The 20,367-nt window shown below is 54.0% G+C and overlaps 1 protein-coding gene across 1 annotated transcript in view; it reads left to right on the top strand.

The window, feature by feature from the left end:
* Nucleotides 1-20,088, top strand: part of ISX (intestine specific homeobox) — a 58,569-nt gene extending 38,481 nt beyond the window's left edge. The window contains exons 3-6 of the mRNA XM_036299047.1: nt 11,287-11,507; nt 16,721-16,872; nt 18,748-18,864; nt 19,849-20,088. Of these exons, the coding sequence (XP_036154940.1) occupies nt 11,287-11,507; nt 16,721-16,872; nt 18,748-18,864; nt 19,849-20,088 (730 nt within the window). The remainder of the gene's footprint in view (nt 1-11,286; nt 11,508-16,720; nt 16,873-18,747; nt 18,865-19,848) is intronic.
* Nucleotides 20,089-20,367: the final 279 nt, after the last annotated feature.

The raw sequence follows: 20,367 nt of genomic DNA on the forward strand, positions 1-20,367 counted from the left end.
GGTCAGGTTCTTGAGCAGGGAGACCAGATATGGCAGCTGTATGGAACTAGACTGGAAGGGAAAGGAGAAAAACCAGAAACCTCCTGCAGTTGTCCCAGGAGGGGACACACTGTCTCAACCCAGGGGCAGGTGGTGGGGAGTGATGGGGTTCCAGACACAGCCGAAAGGTCTAACCCACAGGAATGCTGATGGTTTAGATGCGGGCTGCGAGGGGAAGGAATTGGATAATTCCTAGGTGTTTGATTTTGGCCAATCTGGGCCCAGGCCTGGAGCTGAGGACAGTTCCCCAAACTGAAGTGCCGCCACCCAACAGGGCGAAGATGCCATGAGTGGTGGAGAGTCGGCCACAGCGCCCACCACGGCACAGCCACCCACCCTGGGAGGCCTTGGAAATAACAGCACACATCAGGTGGAGACCGGCCGGGTGCCAGGCACTGTGCTCTGCTTGTGTGGTCTCAGTGAATACTTGCAACAAGCCTGGCACATAGACGTCACTAGTCCCAGTTAAGAGATGAGAGACTACAAGCCCAGAGATGTCACTCGACTAAGTTCATACCGCTCATAAGTGGCAGAACTCAAAAGTGAACCTGGGTGGCACTCCCCCACCACTTGCCAGGCAGGTCATTTCCCCTCTCTAGCCATCTGTCAGGTGAGAGAGATGACCTCTAGGGGGTCTCCCAGTTCTGCGCAAGTGCCTCCTCCTCCAGGAGGTCCTCCCTGATTTTCTGGGTGGGTGACTAATCTAGCCTTCCACTGAAACCACATAAGGTGGTTTCATCTTCTTTTAAATTTTATTTAATAAAAACTGTATATATTTAGGTGTACAATATGATGATTTTATATACAGTACATACATAGTGAAATGATTATTAGTCAAGCTAACATATCGAGAGAGAGAGAGAGAGAGAGAGAGAGAGAGAGAGAGAGAGAGAGAGAAACACCAATGTGAGAGAGAGAGAAACACACACATCAATTGGTTGCCTCCCGCACTCACCCTGACTGGGGTTGGGGATCAAACCTGCAACCCAGGTACATGCCCTTGACCGGGAATCGAATTTGCCACCTTTTGGTGTGAGGGCCGATGCTACATCCCCTGAGCCACACAGGGCAGAGTTGTGACGCATATTTAGGTGATACGCCTGAGAAGAGATGGAGCCCGTGGGTGCAGAAGAAATAAGAACCCACATCACTGTAGCTACATAACGCTACACCCCTTGGCTCATGTCTCCCTTCAACCCTCAGAGCCCCGAGACAAGAACCATTTGTGCCCTGATGGATGGTGATACGGTCCGAAAGGTCAATTGATCATAATTGGTACATAAATGGACCCCATAACACAAGTTACCAGTTTAAGACCCAGGAACACATTATTAATCCTCCTAATTTATGGGCTCATTTGAGAAGTCATTGGGGACGACAAACATAATAAATTGTGGGTTAAAGGGACTCCAGACGGCAGCACACAGGGCCTTCTGCGCAATGGGTGGTAGCCGCTGAACTTCTGAGACAATCATAGCAACTGTCACCAGGGAGACGGGCTGCAAGAGGGAATCTGGAGTCAGGGGCAGCGACAGCGGAAAGCAGATTATCAAGAAAGGACAGAGTGTCCAGGTCCAGCGGGGCATGCAAGGGGGAGAAACCCCTATCAGCCGTGCACCTGCTTTAAGCAGGCGCCTCATTCAAGCCACCTCCAGACACGCCTTTGTAGTAGCTGCCCCACCCCCATTTTACAGATGAGACCACCAAGGTTCAGGGAGATAAAGTCACTTGTTCAGTGAACAGCCAAGAGGGGATTCAAAGGTGAGAGGCACCCACGCAACAGTCCATGCTCCTAATCACTACAACCTCTGGGCCCATTCTACAGATGTGGACACTGAGGCCAGTGACGTAGCCCCACGCTGCAAGGCAGCGGCAGAGCTGGGTGGGGACTCCAGCATCCTGACGCCTATGCTCTTCTTGCTGAGATGCTTCCTTCACTCTCATGCCTGCCCTCCCGTTCTCATCTTCTTACTCTGCTTCTGTCCCTTTATAGCGTTGATTGCCTGCCACGTTGCATCTTTATGTGTCTGACTCCCAGCATGCTCACAGTCATGAGCTGAGGGTCCGAGCTGTTCAATTGTATAGCGACTTGAAACCCAAGATGGTGACTTTGACTCAGACTGGTATGCAATTGGTGACACACACATCTCAAGGGTGTGGTCTTCCCCGTGGTACCAAAACAACTCAAGTCCACTTGCGAAAATTCTCCCCGTGGCCCCCTCCCTGACACGATGGTCAGAAAGAGGCTCCCCACCATTTGCGCCTGGGGGGGTCTCTGTGCCCAGGGCCGACCAGCCCTCTCACACTGACACCTGCATGGCAGGTTACAGGCCTTGGGTCTCGCTAAGTTTCTCTGCACCCTCTGCTTTCCGTGTGTTGTGTGCATTACTCATGACTACGTACGTCACCAAAAAGGCCATCTCCCTTCCTTTCTCCAGGTTCTCAGGAGACTTGTCCATTACAGCTTCCCAACGGCAAGCTGTACTGCAGGCCACCGGTTGTTACATTCATGCAACAGTCACATTTCCCTCTTGTCACCAAGCTATGGAGAGTGACGATGTCCCCAGGCTAAAGTCTACATAGTCCAGCCCCACTTCCAGCTGAGAGGGGAGGTGTAATGAGACACAGGAGAAAGTCATTAGGTGACATTCCCTCCAGAAAAGCTCTTGGGAAAGGGGCTGACCGAGCTTAGAAATCAGTCCCTTTTCCCTTTCACCTGGAATTCAAACCGCCGCCTGGAGCCCCAGCAGGCAGCGAGGGCTGTAAGGTAACCTTGAGGATGGGGCTTGTAGGAAGGTAGGTAGCTTTAGCCTGGCCATCCAGGGCTCCACTTACATGACAGGAAAATACACTGATATTTCTAAGACTTCTATTTCCATATTCTGTGCCATGCAGCCAAACAAAATGCTAACTAATGTGCTAACACACTTTCCTTCAGCAAGCCCTTGCTAAGTACCTCCTGTGTGCTAGCCACTGGGCAGGTGTGTGGGGTGAAAGGTGAAGTGCGGGGTATCCCGCAGGGAACTATGATAGAGGTGTCAAAGGGAACATTGACTTGACATGAATATTTTACTGAGCAAGAAACAAACCGTTCGTGAACCCAAAGACTTCAAGCCCAAGCCTGAGATGCAGCTCAGAGAGGCAGGCGTCACAGGCGGCTTACACAGCGAAAGTGAGGAGGTGGGTGTCCTTCACCGCGATTGGCTATTACAGGGGGTTTCCAGCCAGTAGGGGGTCGGTTCAAAGGGATTATCTTATACCATTGTAGGAAGATGACGAGTATCTTCTATGATCACCAGAGGCATTCACAAGAAATAATCTAAGTGGATTTTCGCTCATGTTCATGAAATAAGCTAGATTTTGCTTTGCTTCCATGGCTTAAATGGTTTTCATGTGCTTGAGATTTCTCAAGCCTGGTCTCTGTTTTATTTTATTTCAACAGTGGGAAGTTTGGAGAACTGAGGGGCACAGAGGAGGGACCTGGCCCGGCAGGGGGGATGGAGAGAAAGCCACCCAGAGGACACAGTGCCCATTCAGGAGCAAGGATTCACTCGGGGAGACTCGGGGCAGAGCGGGAAGCAGAGGCGGAGGGCAGGTGGTGAAGAGCGTGTTTGTCAGGCTGAGAGGTTTGGACCTGGCACCCGCCCCTGAGCATACACCCACCCATGTACACCACGCACATACACGCATGTACATGCGTAGGTGCACACGCATGCATACCCATGCACATGCATGTACCCAGAGACTGTAGCCATCCCAGGCTGTTCCCTCTGCCTGGCACACTCTCCAGCCCCTCCCCTGGCCAGCTTCCCTGAAAGTATGCCTGGCGGTGCCTACACCTTCTCCGCTGTGCTGGGCTGGGCTCCCTCCCCGCCCATCTCTAACAACATTCATCTTCTCTCAGGGTTCGCAGTTCTTCGCTGAGGTCCTTTGGGTTTCAGCAGCTTAGGTGTGGAGCTCACCAGTGTATCCCAAAGTCTGTGGGTACCTTTGACCCAGGATTGCTGCCTGTGGGAGCAGGGATGTGTTGCCTCCACAGAACTCATGTGCCTGCTTCACGGTCTGAGAGGAAAACATCAGCTGGGCAGTCAGGAGACCAGGGTCCTGCTCCTTCCCAATACTCATTGATTGTTTTAGGATGATAGGTGGATTGACCCATTCCTTATACTAGTGTTTATTCACGTCTTTGCTTGATTCTTTAAAAAAGAAAGGTTCGAGGAGGCTTATTTGAATACAGACAACCCAGCACATACTTTAAAGAACAAACAGATCGAGAAACTAGGGTGAGGGAAAGGAAGCTCAGCACACTCGAAGACCCAAGAGGCCAAACGAGTCGGGTTGTTTTAACTGAGCTTCCTAGGAGCCACAGAGAAAACAGAAACACAACTACCTATAAGTGATCAAGATGACAGTGATTCTAAAACTTAGAAAACTGCCCGGTAGCTCAAGAGAATTGGGCCTGTCCTGGCTCGGCAGTTCTCCTAAGGGAACTATTATGTGAGCCCTGGAAGATCCAACACCCTTCCCCGGAAATGTCATGAGGGTAGCAAACAGTCTGAGTTATAGTCTGTAGTAAGAACCAGCCTGCCGCACGCACATTCTATGTCACCAGCTGAGGGAAGACCTGTGTGCATTAACAATCAATCAAGTGGGTCAACCTCCGCATGAAGAGATGCTAAAAGAATGCCCCTGAGAATGCCTGTGGGAATGCCTGTGGGAATACCTATGGGAATGCCTGTGGGAATGCCTGTGGGAATACCTGTGGGAATGCCTGTGGGAATGCCTGTGAAAATGTCTGTGGGAATGCCTGTGGGAATGCCTGTGGGAATGCCTGTGAGAATCCCTGTAAGAATGCCTGTGGGAATGCCTGTGGGAATGCCTGTGGGAATGCATGTGGGAATGCCTGTGAGAATGCCTGTGGGAATGCCTGTGGGAATACCTGTTGGAATGCCTGTGGGAATGCCTGTGAGAATCCCTGTGAGAATGCCTGTGGGAATGCCTGTGGGAATACCTATGGGAATGCCTGTGGGAATGCCTGTGGGAATACCTGTGGGAATGCCTGTGGGAATGCCTGTGGGAATGCCTGTGGGAATGCCTGTGAAAATGTCTGTGGGAATGCCTGTGGGAATACCTGTGGGAATGCCTGTGGGAATACCTGTTGGAATGCCTGTGGGAATGCCTGTGAGAATCCCTGTGAGAATGCCTGTGGGAATGCCTGTGGGAATGCCTGTGGGAATACCTATGGGAATGCCTGTGGGAATGCCTGTGGGAATACCTGTGGGAATAACTGTGGGAATGCCTGTGGGAATACCTGTGGGAATGCCTGTGGGAATTCTTGTGGGAATGCCTGTGGGAACACCTGTGGGAATACCTGTGGGAATGCCTGTGGGAATACCTGTGGGAATGCCTGTGGGAATACCTGTGGGAATGCCTGTGGGAATTCTTGTGGGAATGCCTGTGGGAACACCTGTGGGAATACCTGTGGGAATGCCTGTGGGAATGCCTGTGGGAATACCTGTGGGAATGCCTGTGGGAATACCTGTGGGAATACCTGTGGGAAGCCTGTGAGAATCCCTGTGGGAATACCTGTGGGAATGCCTGTGAGAATCCCTGTGGGAATACCTGTGGGAATGCCTGTGGGAATGCCTGTGAGAATCTCTGTGAGAATGCCTGTGGGAATGCCTGTGGGAATGCCTGTGGGAATGCCTGTGAGAATCCCTGTGAGAATGCCTGTGAGAATCCCTGTGAGAATGCCTGTGGGAATGCCTGTGGGAATACCTATGGGAATACCTGTGGGAATGCCTGTGGGAATACCTGTGGGAATGCCTGTGGGAATGCCTATGGGAATGCCTGTGGGAATGCCTGTGGGAATGCCTGTGGGAATACTTGTGGGAATGCCTGTGGGAACGCCTGTGGGAATAACTGTGGGAACGCCTGTGGGAATACTTGTGGGAATACCTGTGGGAATGCCTGTGGGAATACTTGTGGGAATGCTTGTGGGAACGCCTGTGGGAACACCTGTGGGAATGCCTGTGGGAATGCCTGTGGGAATGCCTGTGGGAATACCTGTGGGAATGCCTGTGGGAACACCTGTGGGAATGCCTGTGGGAATGCCTGTGGGAATAACTGTGGGAATGCCTGTGGGAATGCCTGTGAAAATGTCTGTGGGAATGCCTGTGGGAATACCTGTGGGAATGCCTGTGGGAATGCCTGTGGGAATGCCTGTGAAAATGTCTGTGGGAATGCCTGTGGGAATGCCTGTGGGAATACCTCTGGGAATGCCTGTGGGAATGCCTGTGGGAATGCCTGTGGGAATGCCTGTGGGAATGCCTGTGGGAATGCTTGTGGGAATGCCTGTGAGAAGCTGTTTCCCTTAAGAGGGCAGCTCTGAATCTGCTTTCATACTGAGAAATAATGCCCTAGTCCATCTAGCTAAGTCTTGACAATATTAGCTTAACATTTTCTTCAAAGTACATTTTACAAATCTCCTAAGAAGGCCTTAGGAAACCCTAACACTGCACCCACGGACACCTAATATTCAGCAACTATCACCTCCTGATGAGTCCCCCAGATGACTGAGTAGGAAAGTGGAGCCCTGCATGACTGAGAGGGTGAGTGCCAGCCACAGGTTGTTGAATAAAAGCCAACTCCACATTGGAGAGCATCTGCCAAAAATGACAACTGGGGGTTGGAGCAGTTCATCCTGAGCCATTTCTTGTGACAGTAATGAGGCCATTCCTGGTCGGTGACAATAAAACCATGTCATCTGCATAGAAAAGACTCTTAACTTTCTGTTCCTCGTAACAAAGGGCCATTCATACAACTCATCCAAAAATCCTTTCAAGTCATAAAATGCCCATTACAGGGAGCAGGGACCAAAGCTTGGGTTCTTGTGCTCTGCTTGAAATCATGGTTGGCTTCCCCAGGACACACTCCTTCTGACTTCCGTCCTCACCCTGTGCTGTGGGGCAGGTTCTGCCCAAGTGCCTGGGGCAGGTGAGGATTAGTACTGAGTGCCTGTCCTTTAGCCCTCAATTAGTTTCCCTGTCACTGAGTTAAAGGCTGAAATCAGTCATTGCTGTTGCAATTCTTGTATTGTTCCTGACACGTTTTTGCACAAGTGGTATAAAAAGGTCAGTCGTACAAAATAAATATGCTGAACACCCAAGGGTTTCTTCCTACAAAATATCAACCAGAGACCCTCAGCCTTGCACTCTATAAAGGAAGAAACTTGACAGATGACTTGGTTGGAATATCAAGGAAAACAATGTGTCCATCATTTGGGGGGGACTAGAGAATGAGCCTTTAGAAAGTGGGATAATCCACCCTTTGGGTCCATCCAGACAAGACTAAATGTGTAGAATTAACTAGAAAGTTTTTAAATTTCTTGCACACACACCATGAAAGTCACCGCCAAGATGACTCCCATTGATTTCCCACCGTCCTGGTATCCACACCCTTGTGTAGCCCTCTCCCATGTTGTGTCAGCTTGGTCTATGTGGCCAATGCAATATGTCAGAAGTAATGGTATGTCACTCCAAACTTAAGTTCCAAAAGACACTGCAGCTTTTTCCTTGGTCTCTTTCTTAATCCCTCTCTCTCTCTCTCTCCCTCTCCCTCTCTCTCCCTCTTCCTCTCCCTCTCCCTCTCCCTCTCCCTCTCCCTCTCCCTCTCCCTCTCTCTCTCTCATTACTAGTCCAGGGGGATTTAGCTTCTATGTTGTAAGCAGCTCTATGGAGAGCCCTACACAGTGAGGACTAAGGCCTCCAGCCAACACCCATGTAGGTGAGCCTTCTTGGAGGCAGGTCTTCCGGCCACAGTCCAACCTTCAGATAACCAAAGTCCAATTGACATCTTGACAACAACTTCATGAGAGACCCTGAGTCAGTACCACCCAGCTAAGTCACTCCAAAATTCCAGACCCTCGGAAACCATGTGACATAATTTTATTTTGTTTACTGGCAGTCTTTATCAAACCAAGAGCTATAATGACAACATCCACATTTACCCAAATCAAAATGAGCCAACAAAGCCAGTTTTAACTGGCTAACATCGCCCTTGATAATGGGTAAGGAGGTAAGCCCAAGGCATCTCGTGGCATTTCAAGAGATCTCAAAAAAAGCAACTCATGTCAATTTGAAAGTTTCATCCCTCTCTTTGCAATACCCCCTTTCTCTGAGGTGCAACCATGAGTTCTAATAGCCTTGCACATGGCCATACGTATGGTCAAGGTAGGAGGGATATTACCACTTCGTCCCTACCTAAAAATCACCTTCCTGAACATAGCAATAAATAAGACAGACTAACTGTAAGACAGTTTACAGCACTGTGTCCTTCAAACTGCTTACCATAATTTGTAATTATTTTATCTATTCGTCTGCTTGTTTATTGAGCCTCCTTTCTGATCTGTAGCAGGGCAGGAGCCATGTTGGTCTTACTCAGTACTTAGCCTAGTGTCAGACACACAGTAGGCACCAAGTGAATGTTTGCTGAATAAAGGCCTTTGCCATGCACTAGCACCCAGAACTACTAGACTCAATCAATCCCATGGTGAGCAATGGTCCTCTAGCTTGCTACAGCTGTCCATAAGGAGGTATGATCTATATATTACATATGATATTACATATGTAACAGTTCTTCCACTGTTTCCAGAGCATTTCAAGGAGCACCTGCAAGCCTTACACCAGTGATGGCGAACCTATGACACGCGTGTCAGAAGTGACACGCGAACTCATTTTTTTGGTTGATTTTTCTTTGTTAAATGGCATTTAAATATATACAATAAATATCAAAAATACAAGTCTTTGTTTTACTATGGTTGCAAATATCAAAAAATTTCTATATGTGACACGGCACCAGAGTTAAGTTAGGGTTTTTCAAAATGCTGACACGCCGAGCTCAAAAGGTTCACCATCACTGCCTTACACCAACCTGATATTCTGGTCTTCGGAGGCTAGTCTGACTGACTGCAAGTAAGTGATATAAATGGAGGATTTTAACCCATCACCCAGAATCCCAGGTCCAAGCAAATTGAAATATGAATCGACTTTAAGCCAGGTCCAGCCTCTGGTTACCAAATAAAATAAAATAAAATAAAATAAAAGAGCTCCCTGTTCTGTCCTGTGTCTGTCTGTTCATGGAGCCTCTCTGCCCCGAGTGAAGGAAACTTGCCTCCGAAGGCAACAGCTCTGTTAGCCAGCCAGCGCGAGCCAGCGTAGGGTAGGGGGAAGAAGGGGAGGGCTGGCTTCTGCAGGACTCTGCCTCCTGACATTAAAGGGTATACAGCAGGCACTTCACTGTGCATCCACCCCACTGGGTCATTTTCCTCCCGGCCCAGAGGGGAACTCCGTTTCCCAGCCCCCGTGCATGGCACAGGGTCATGTGACTCACCCCGCACACAGAACTTGAGCAGCAGTTCCAGGAACCACTTCCACTTCCGATTACAAAACTCCCTCCTCGCTCCCTCCTGTCCCTGGGAAACTTGGAGCCCAGGACGGGAGGATGGTCGCATCCCACCCGGAAGGAGCCTGGGCCCCTGAACGAATGTCCAACTACCTTGGCTGTGACACGGGTGAGCAATGACGCTCCCAATATTTTAGGGTTTACGTGTGCCCAGAGTCCCCTAGCTGGACCCGAGAGCCTGACACTTCCATGGGGAACAGCTCCTAAAACTGACCCCCTGACTTGCCCTGTTCCCCCTCTCAGGTGAGTCCCGAACTCTCCCGACTCACCCTCCTCAGGGTGTGAGGATCAGCCTTCCCCACGCCCACCTGCCACCCCCACCCTCTGACAGAGGTCTAGAGTCTAATGTCCCGATTCCTGCGCACACTCCCTCCCGGGGCATCTGTCACTCTCATGCACATCGGCCCCTGTGCCCCGCGTGGCATTCTGGAACTCCCCAATAAGGTACTTGGCTCACACCGTCATGGCATCCACTACGGCCCCTTGGCCTGGGCCTCAGTGTCCCCACATATTTGCAAACACACCTGAGAGAGACTTCTTGTGCCAACACCCAGCAGACTGCACCCTGGCCCAGCCTCCAGCCTGAAGGAGACCCATAAACCCTCCCGGCTGAGTAAACATGTTTCATTGGGCCGCAGACACTTCCTGGCCATCCTGCCCCACCTTCCCTTGACCTCCTCCAGCTTGGCCAGTTCCCCCGCACAGCCCCAGCCCCCAAAACCCGTCCTCTAGCCTCCTTCTGCCCCCTGCCCCTATCCCCAGACACCTGCGTCCCTGGCCCTAAGGAGGGTGGAGAGTTTCTTGCTTATCAGCCGTTTTACTGCCCCCTCCTCCCTGGTTACACAGTCACTGGGAACAGAGCTCCTGGCCAGGACAGGCCATGCCTGTCAGCTCCCAGCCCACGGCTCCGGGGCAGAGAGAAAGGCCCTTTGGTGCTGTCTCGGGGGCAGGGAGGGGCCTGCAAGCAGGAAAAAAGCAGAAAGGACGCCAGAGGCGAGAAGAAGCACCCTGGTCCGGGTGCCCACCGAGAGGTTTCTGAAGTGAGGTCGGGGAGCGAAGAAAGTCAGGGCGGGACCAGAGCCGCCTGGGAGGCCCAGCACTCAGCCCGGCCCATCGCGAAGAGCGCCTGGCAGTGCCCAGTGACCCCCACCCCCCCAGCCCCGGCCGCCACCTGCAGGCCATCGGAAGCACGGGTGCTCGGAAGGTGCATTCTGGAGACTAGATGCCACGGAGCTGAGAGACATCCCGGGGGGTCTCTGGGAACACCCTCAGCTGTGGTGCGGCCCCCGACGGAGTTGGGGACCTGGGACTCAAGGGTGGCACCGCAGCCTCCCAGAGGCCTGGCCGGAGCCAGCGGGAAAGGCCACAAGCCAGAGAAAGGGCAAGAAGGTGGCCCCGCTGCCCCAGCTCGCCTCTGGGGGCAGGCTTCTCCTCCACCCAGCTCTATGCCCTGCTGCCCGCTGGCCGTGACCTCGGGGCCCCAGGCCTAGGCTAGAGACTGAGGCCGCCCGCCCAGAGAAGACCCTTTGCAGTAAGACTGAAGCCAACTGGGGTACAGCCGGCCCAGCTCTTCCCGTGTGACCCGCACCTCGATCCCAGGAGTGAGCGGCAGCGGCCCATGGAAGTCCCTGGGGAGGCGGCGTCGTGCCCGGATAACCCAACATGAGGCTCCCGGCTCTCCACCTCTGCCTGCCCTCTTGATCCCAGGAGTCTCAGGGGAGGAAGCAGCCACCCGCCACCAGCATCACCCTGGGCATCCACAAGCCCCCTCTGCCCTCCTCCCAGCCGCCCACGGAGAGTGCCCAGGCGGGGTATGGAGAGGAAGGACTCGGGGTGCTGTGAGGCCCCCAGGAAGCTGGGCCTGTCCTTCTCCATCGAGGAGATCTTAAAGAGGCCCGCCGAGAGGAGCGACGGGGGCCGGCAGGAAGGGGCAGGTGGACGGGGCACCGGGCAAGCGGCCGTTGCAGGCTCCAGGCTGGAGAGGCCCCCCCAGGACCAGCCCCAGGGTAAGTGTCTTCTGGTCATTTCTTATCCTTTCCTGAGTCTCCACGACCCAGCTGGGTTACGCTGTGGTGACAGGAGAGGGGGCTCTAAAATTCAGAGATGCCAGGCATGGGGCTGAGACCTTCAATCTCTTTCTACCCAGCCCAGAACTGTGGCTGTTCTGATGCGGCACCAGGCTCAGTGAGTTGCAGAATGCAGGGACGGGGCCTGTCCTGCCACCAGGCCCCAGTGGGAATGCTGCTGCCAGGCACTTACTCAGCGTTTACGACGTGACAGGCACTGTCCCCGAGGCTGTGTGTGCCTCCCATGTGCCTTCATCATGACCATAGCCTGACAGATGTGGAAACCCATCTGTGAACGGAGAGCAGTGGACGGTGTCCCCGACTTGCCCAGCGAGTAAGCAGAAGACCCGAGGTCCGAGCCTGCTCAGGCCGCCCCTAAACACTTCAGTCCACACATTCTCCTCCGTGAGCGCAGCCCAGCCAGCTCAGCGGCAGTGGCTGAGGTTTTGCCCGGATCTGCCCATCCTAAGCACCCCGCCCCAGGCCAGTGCTCCCCCCAGGGCATGTCCCCAAGGAGCAGTGACCACATCCAGACCCCTCCCTGACAGCTGGCTTGGGGAAGGCACCTGCTAAGAGCAGGAGTCGGTGACATCTGACTCAGTGCTAGCCTGGCCTGTGTGAGCGCAGGACGTCCCTTTCCCCCTCGGGCCAAGCTTTATCCTCGGTGACACGGTCGAGGGAAGGAAGGGGACACCGAGGTGATGTCTCAAGTGCCCACTGGCATCTGAGAGTCAATGAGCCCGCGGTTCTCACATGAGGGTCCCAGTTCTCTCCTCCTTCCCACCCCTTTAATCCAGGGAACCCCCACACACAACCCACAGCCCCCCAGTCCAGTCTCCGGAGAGGGGGTTTTCCCCAGCTGCAGGGGAAGACCATGAAGGACCCCTCCTTCCCAGGGAGGTGGCGGGTCCCCCTGTAGCTGAGCTTATAAATGGGGAAGGATCCCCAGCGTCATTGCCAGAAGTTCATTCATATGTTCCAGTGAAGTGGACGGGCATTCACAGAAACCATTCTTCCGGGGGGTCCAGCCTCAGTCTCTCCTGCTGCAGCTTCATAGAATCCATGACGAGAGAGGGAGGGAGGGAGAGAGGGAGGGAGGGAGAGAGAGAGAGAGAGAGAGAGAGAGAGAGAGAGAGAGAGAGAGAGAGAGAGAGGTCTGATATCCCTACCAGAGGAGCCGCCCTTCTCCTAGCTGACAATGGCTTCTGGCAAAAAGGCAGGCGGCCACTCATCCTGAACCTCCCTAAAGACGCCGGTGCATCCAGCTACAGCCAGAGCAGACCCCAGGGGTGACCGCCCAAAGAGCTGCGGTGGGTGAGACAGCGCCCCTGGCTCCCAGCACTCCATGGCCAACCTGCCATCAAATTGTCACAGGTGTGAGCCCCCACCTTATAGATGCTGCACCAGGAGGAGAAGACCCATCGGCTGCCAACACCACATGAGTGTTAGCACGAGGACTGCACCCTGGAGGCCTGAGACCACCCCCTCCAGGCTACTCCTGAGCACGGCGCTCTGCGGGAATCCCGTGTTTCCGAGGCCAGTGAAGGGCCCCCGGGTGGTTTTCAAGATGATTCTGAGGGGCGCGCAGACAAAGATGAGATGATTTATGCCAATAGTTCTAATTATTTGTACATGAAGCTTCTGTTTAGGACCCAGGATGCTGGTTCCCCATTTTTTGGTCACAATGTGAGGTTTTCTTTTTAAATATGTTTACAAAAATGTCTATTTGGGAAGCTGCTAAGCAAATAATAATGCAGATGGGATGCCGACCTGTCGGAAAGCACAGAGGTCACTGGCAGACACTGTGAAGGAGCAGAGTCTGTGAGACGCTGGGCGAGGGGGACAGGAAGCTGGGGTTGCAGGAATCTGGCCTCTACGCCCAGCTGGCACCTGTTCACGGGAGGCCTCAGGCGAGCCTGGGATCTCTGGGCCTCAGTTTCCCCATGTGGAGCATGAAAGAGCATTCAGGACCATTCCTGAGGTCCCTCCCAGCTCTGACACCATGACCAGCTCCCCAGCAAACTGGGTGCTGAGAAGCCTTGTGGTTTCACTCACGGCAATTTCCCACTCAGAGCTTCCTCCCAGCAGCAGGGTCTCCCCACAGGCAGGGCAGGGCAGGGTGGCAGGAGGGGCGGCCTCTACCACCCTCACAGGACCCCCACCCCCACTCCACCTATTTCCCTCTTGGCATCACCCCAGTAATAACCACAAAAGAGTAAAGTCCTCTGGCCTCACGTGCCACGTTAAGGGCTCCATGGTACGGCTGGTGGAGGTTGCCTGGCACATCCAGGGAGCTCCTGAAAATGCCGCATGGCAGGCCTGGCACCCAAGACTCTGACTCTAGGTCCAGGACGGTGCCCAGGAATCCCAGTTCTAACCAGCTCTCCCAAAAGTGGTCCAAGGATGCAGGTGGTCCAAAGACCACTCTTTGGGGAGGCTGAGGCCCAGGGAGGCAGAGTGGCTGGTTCTGAGCGGCAGAACCAATACCTACAGGAGCTGGGGCCAGGCCAGTCATCCAGGCCAAGGACCGTGCTCCGCTCCCCCGTGTCTCCTGGCAGCAGCCAAGGTGCATCCTCCCCACATCTTTCCACGCTCACAGGGACCCTCCTCATCTAAGGCTTGGACCCTCCCAGGTCTTCAGCCAATGGAAAATTCCAAGAGGGTCTCCCAACTTAAGAGGATGCTGAGGCCAGCTGACCGCTACCTCCTTCTGAGAGAGGCCAGCTCCCTGGAGGCCTAGGGTGTGTCTCATGGCTCATTAATGACTCTGCCCTTGGGCTCCCATGAGAGCAGACAGCAGCAGGGCTAAAGGATGCAGAGCTAAAAGCCTGTACTTCCCCCAGGATAAGTGTGGTAATATCTCTCTCTCTCTCTCTCTCTCTCTCTCTCTCTCTCTCTCTCTCTCTCTCTCTCTTCTTATCTCAGTCCCTGCCACCAGTCACAACCTACCATGGCCATGGGGACATTCCTACAGGTCTGGGGGACCTGAAGGCTGGTTCTAGAATTGAGAAGCCGATTCCTTCTTAGGCCCTGTTAGGAGTACAAGGCAGTACAATGCTGGACTCCTGCCTGCAAAACAAACAAACATTGTATTCTTGTAGGATCCCCCAAAAAGCAGAGCTGAAGGGAGGATTTAAGCCCAAGTGCTGAAGGCAGTGACCACTGTGCAAAACTGAACTTCGATCCTTTGGGAAAGGGAGCAAATATACTCCTTGGAATTATGTGGGCTTTGCAGCCTAGAAAGTCATCCCCTGGCAGTAGCAAGCGGCTCTGGAGCACACAAAGGTCTGAGGGAAGCAAGCGGGGCGCTGACAACATTACTATGGTAACAGGCCCCCAGCGCGTCAGAGCCAGGAGAAAGCTGAGTGGACAGCAGAGGCTTTAGCATCGGCTATAATTTAAATTCGATGTATTCATCATATGCTTCATCCAGGCATGCAACGAGCTACTGAATGGTGGCTGGGTGGCAGGCTTATCTATTGCTGCACACACGAAAATTGTCCCCAAACTTGGTGGCTTCAGATAACCATGAACACTTACTATGTCACTCACATTCTGTGGGTTGGGAATCTGGGAATGAATTGACTGGGCAGTCTGGCTCAGGGTCCCTGTGAGATTGCAGGAAGGGTGTCGCTTGCTGTCACCCGAAGGCAGGACCAGAAAAAAGGATCTGTTCCCACGGTGGCTGGCGCTCATGGCTGGTGAGTGGCGCCAACCGTTGGAGGAGGCCTCAGTTTCTCCCCAGGCAGGGCTCTCCACATGCTGCTTGAGTGTCCTCCCAAAATGGGGGTGGCATCGCTCAGAGCGAGCAATCCAAGAGGGAGGGAGCCAAGCGGGAGCTGCCGCTTCCAATGGCCCGTCTGTTAGGGGCGTCACTAAGGTGGGCCCGCATTAAAGGAGACAAGAATGCAAAGGGTCTTATCTTAAAGCCACCACAGGTATCAGCTGGGAGTGGGGACGCTGCGGAGAGCAGAGCACAAGCGCAGCCCTGCCTCGTCCAGCAGGAGACAAATGGCCATCCGATAGTCACGAGGAAAGCGCAGTGACGGCGGCGATAGTGCTGGGAGGGGTGACACAGCACCCTAATGGCCTGTTCTACGGGAGGTTTGGTCCATCGAGGAGGCCAGGGGAGATTTCCCAGAGGAGGTTGGCTGTGGGCACAAGGGAACTACAGGAAGTCCCTGACCGACTGGAGAGAGGAAGCCAGTGCGGGTCTGCCCTGGAAGACTCCTGCCCTGCACCTCACCCACCTGCCATGTCCAGGAGGCGTCCCCGGCCCACAGGAGGGCTCCCAGGGGTGCCCTGGATCCCCTCCCTGCCGAGCCCGCTGCCTCAGGAAGACAAGGACAGGCCCTTGCAGAGACTTCGCCCGTGCAAAGCCCCCAGGGCCTGTAGCTGAGCAGCCAGGGCCCATTAGCAGACCCCAGAGAAGGAGCAATCAGGGGAGGGAGCCGAGCGAGGAGAAACATCGGTTTATAATTAGGTGGCCTAATCACCTGTGTAAATTGTGTATTTCTTATGATCGATGTGCTAAACGGCTCAGGTTTAATTAAGTTCTGCTGACTCGTTCTCTGTGAAGACCCACCGGAGTGTGATTCACAGCCTGCACAATTAATAACGGGGAGAGGAGCAACCTGGAAGGGGGGCAGTTTCCCACCACTTTCCTCCCCCCTCCCCCACCCCTGTCCCCCCTCCCCCCACCTGGTGCCCTCCAGGGTGCCCTCGGCCAGCGCAGCCGGTGTGCTGCACTGTGGCCACCAGCTCCTGGGCCTGAGATGCCGGGCCTAGACCGGAACTCAAGAGTTTTCTCCCTCCCAATCCAGTTCCCCTTCCATGGCTCGGAAAATGGGGCCCACCACCCCCATCGTCCTCTCTGACTGGGCCCAGGAGATCGCAGCCCTTCCTGGGGATTGAGAACCTTGCCCAGTGCACGGGCACCCCATCCATGAGCTTGCCTTCCCAGCCTCTGGTTCACTGAGGTCCAAAATTCTACGGGCTGAGCCCTGTGCGCCATCTTTTCTCTGTGCCCTATTCCATTCGTGCTCTTCTGCCTTCTCTCACCTGCCTCCTCTTTTTCATGCCCACTGTGGTCTGTAACCTAAAGCCAACTGCAAGGTCACTGACACACCTTGGCCCCTCCCCCTTCCATCCAGGGGAGAGGAAGAGCAAGCGGAGGGTCCGAACCACCTTCACCACAGAGCAGCTGCACGAGCTGGAGAAGCTCTTCCGCTTCACCCACTACCCAGACATCCACGTCCGCAACCAGCTGGCAGCCAGGATCAACCTCCCGGAAGCTCGGGTGCAGGTACAACCCTCCCGCTCTAGCCCCACCTCAATACACTGAGCGAGACGCTATGGATCCTGGACCTCCGGGCCTGCTCTGTCTGAAACTTGCCATTGGCTTTGTCCCACAAATACAGTCATATCTGCTAAACATTCCATTCCAGGAAAGGAGGTCCCCATAGTTATAAGATGATTTCTCTCCTTGGAGGATGAAAATGGAGTGAGGTGGCATCGCTGATGGCCATCGATAGATGCCCCCATTCCCTGCCTCTCCACTTGGCTACAGTTTCAGAACATCATCCACTATGCAGCCTCATTCACAAAATGCCTCTTGACAATCTAGACCGGGGTCAACACACTTTTTCTGTAAAGGGCCAGGTGGTAATTATGTTGGGCCTCGGGGGCCATCCGATCACTGTCATAGCTATTCAACCCTGCCATTGTAGCATCAGAGCAGCCACAGACCATACACAAATAATTGAGCATGGCAGTGTTCCAATAAAACTTTATCGATAAACACTAACATGTGAATTTTATATAATTTGCATGTGTCACAAAATATTCTTCTGTGGATTTTTTGCAGCCATTTAAAAATGTGAGAACTATTCTTAACTCATGGGGAGGCCATGCACAAACAGCTGGCGGGCCAGACTTAGCCGACAAGCCTTAGTTTTCCAGCCCCTGATCTGGACCACATGGCTGTCATCACTTTGACAGCAGAGAAATGGAGAGGACCCTGGACCCAAGGTCTGAGGCCTGGTTCAAACATCGACTGCCTAATCCGAAACTTTCCACAGGCTTCTCCCTCCTCCTTGTAATCCTTGTGCAGTTTCTTCACCCCTGAGTGTCTCTGGCTTTTTCCATGGTTGTGGTTACAGTAGCCCCTTATCACTCACCAGGCGTGGGTCCTGCCCTCTTGGCACATCCCCAGTTTTGCAAGTACCGTTCTAGCAAACCCAAATCCAATGGTTGCACTGTTGGTATGCTCTCCGTTTTCTAAATCACTCTTTTTTTTTTTTTAACAAACATGATGGGCTCATTTGAATTCAAAATCTCGTCTACGGCCATACCACCCTGAACGCGCCCAATCTCGTCTGAATTCAAAATCTCAGTGAGGGCCCAGGTCAACATTCTACTCTTTCTCTTATCCCAACCTACTTTTCTTCTGGCTAAGGATGCCCCTGCCTCGGACTTCTCCCCTTTTTCTTTCCATTAGAAATCTGTCACCAGCTACGTTGGTAGCCCCAGCTAAGTGGCTCAAAATTTAGCGGCGCCTCAGCAGAATGACCCAGTACAAATGGCCACGTGTCAGGGACAATCAGGATGGTCATGAATACAGGAAATGGCCAATGTTCCTGCAGATGCCCAGGGGCCCACGGGAGTTGCAAACTGGTGGCCTGCCAGCAGGCAACAGCCCACTGGTGGGTTTTATTTGGTCTGCACAGTATTTTAAAGCTCAGAACTCTCACAGAAAAATCCAGATTTCTGTCTTAGAAATTGGATGAGCCTGCAAGGCTGGGCTCACATTTCACGTGGTGGCTGGTGGCTGGTGGCTGAAGCTGAGAGACTGCCCCCTTAGGCTTGGGGGCCATGGACCCCACCCCTCCTGATTACGGGGCACCCAGCTGCTGCCCTCCCAAATGATCCGGCCCTACAGGCGTTGGAGGCTGTGGCCCCTAACCCCTCTCAGAAGGCTGACCTCCAGAGCCAGAGAAATCCTGGATGCCGTGAGCTTTCTAAACCGCAAAGTCTCTCGGGAGGCGTGGTTATTAGGCATGTTGGGGGAGACACTAGATGGATGGAGAAAATACCCTTTGCTTACCTCCATCATCTCTCTCCCTCTCTCTCTCTCTCTCTCTCTCTCTCTCTCTCTCTCTCTCTCTCTCTCTCTCATCAGATCTGGTTCCAGAATCAGCGAGCCAAGTGGCGGAAGCAGGAGAAAATGGGCAACCTTGAGGTCCCGCAGCAGCCAAGTGAGGCCGACGTGGCCCCAGCCACACAGCTGGACGTGGCCGTGAGTGGCTGGGGACCCACGGTCTGGGAACATCCCCTCCAGACCCACACAGGAGGAAACACCTCAGGGGAATTTTTTTAGAAAGAGCATGGGATGTTCTGGAAGTCTGTGGGACCTGCGACAAATCGCGGCCTCCCTCTGTCCCCGTGTCCTCACCCCCTGAGTGGTCATCGCGGGCTTCTCCCTCCTCCTTGATTCCTTGTGTAAAACGTCACAGTTTACAGAATTGGGTCATGGAGTGAAGGGCTGGACCCAGGGGGTGAACCCTGGAGTCCGACTGCCCAGGTTCGGGTCCCAGCTCTGCCCTCAGCGGCAGGGTGGCCAGGAAGAGTCACGCGCCCCTCCGAGGTCAATATAGTTTTGATGAGGATGAGCGTATTGGCCGCCCATTAGGACATCTATTTGTGTACCAGATGCTAACCTCTGGGGAGGCAGCACTACGCGGAATAGACAGTCCTGGGCGAAAGGTTTGTGCAGCCCCGCAGTGATGCTAGGAGGCAGGGGTTTTTTTAATATATTTTTTTATTGATTTCAGAGAGAGAGAGATAGAAACATCAATGATGAGAGAGAAGCATTAATCCGCTGCCTTCTGCACTCCCCACCCTGGGGATCGAGCCCGCAACCCTAGCATGTGCCCTGACCGGGAATCGAACCGTGATCTCCTGGTTCATAGGTCAATGCTCAACCAGCTAAGTGGCCAGCTGGGCAGGATTTTTTATTTATCCTTGTTTTCCAGCTAACACAGAAACTGGGCTCTGAGAAGCCAAGTGACTTTTCCACGTCCAGCAATTGCTGTGAATGGTGGAATAAGGGCCAGCTTCCGGGCCCCCTCCCCACCCCTCACCTCACCCCCGTGCATACATTTCTCCCCAGGTTGGTCCCCTACCCCGCCCCCTGCCCACATGGTGGGGGAAGGTTGGGGAGCTCCAGGGCAGCCCAGGGTAAAGCTGAGGACTCACGGCCTCCTGACCTCTCCTGTGACAGGGCCCCCTGCTGCCGCCCCCTGCGCTGTCCAGGCTGGTGCCTCCCCCAGGGTGTTATCCGCCGGATCAAGGTCAGCTGGCCTCTGCCTGGTTTCCTGCTGGAATCACTCTCCTCCCACATCACCCATGGGAGACACCACCTCTCCCGGGCCCTGTCATCCTGCAGACCTGCGTCCCCACCCTCTGCTTCCTTCCACCTCCACACCCCAGATGGGGCGGCATCTGCGCCACTTCCACATAGGGACCTGATGGACATCCTCTCCCCCGTGGGGCCACGCTCCTCCCCGGGTGATGACAAGTGGCAGGAAGGGGCCCAGGCGTCTGGGGGAGTCAACCTCCTGAACCAGAGACGGCCCACATCCCAGGAAGCCGCCCCGCATGCCCCTCGGAAGGCTGCAGCAGGCTCAGCAGCAAGGTGGCCCTCCTTGACTCAACGACAGAGGCGTTCAGACCTCAGGGGGAGCTCTGGAACCAGGAGGTCATTGTCTTGCACCTGTGCTTCCTCCAACATGCTGTGTGA

This window comes from Myotis myotis, unplaced genomic scaffold, assembly GCF_014108235.1.
Source record: "Myotis myotis isolate mMyoMyo1 unplaced genomic scaffold, mMyoMyo1.p scaffold_m19_p_3, whole genome shotgun sequence".
Lineage (NCBI taxonomy): Eukaryota > Metazoa > Chordata > Mammalia > Chiroptera > Vespertilionidae > Myotis > Myotis myotis.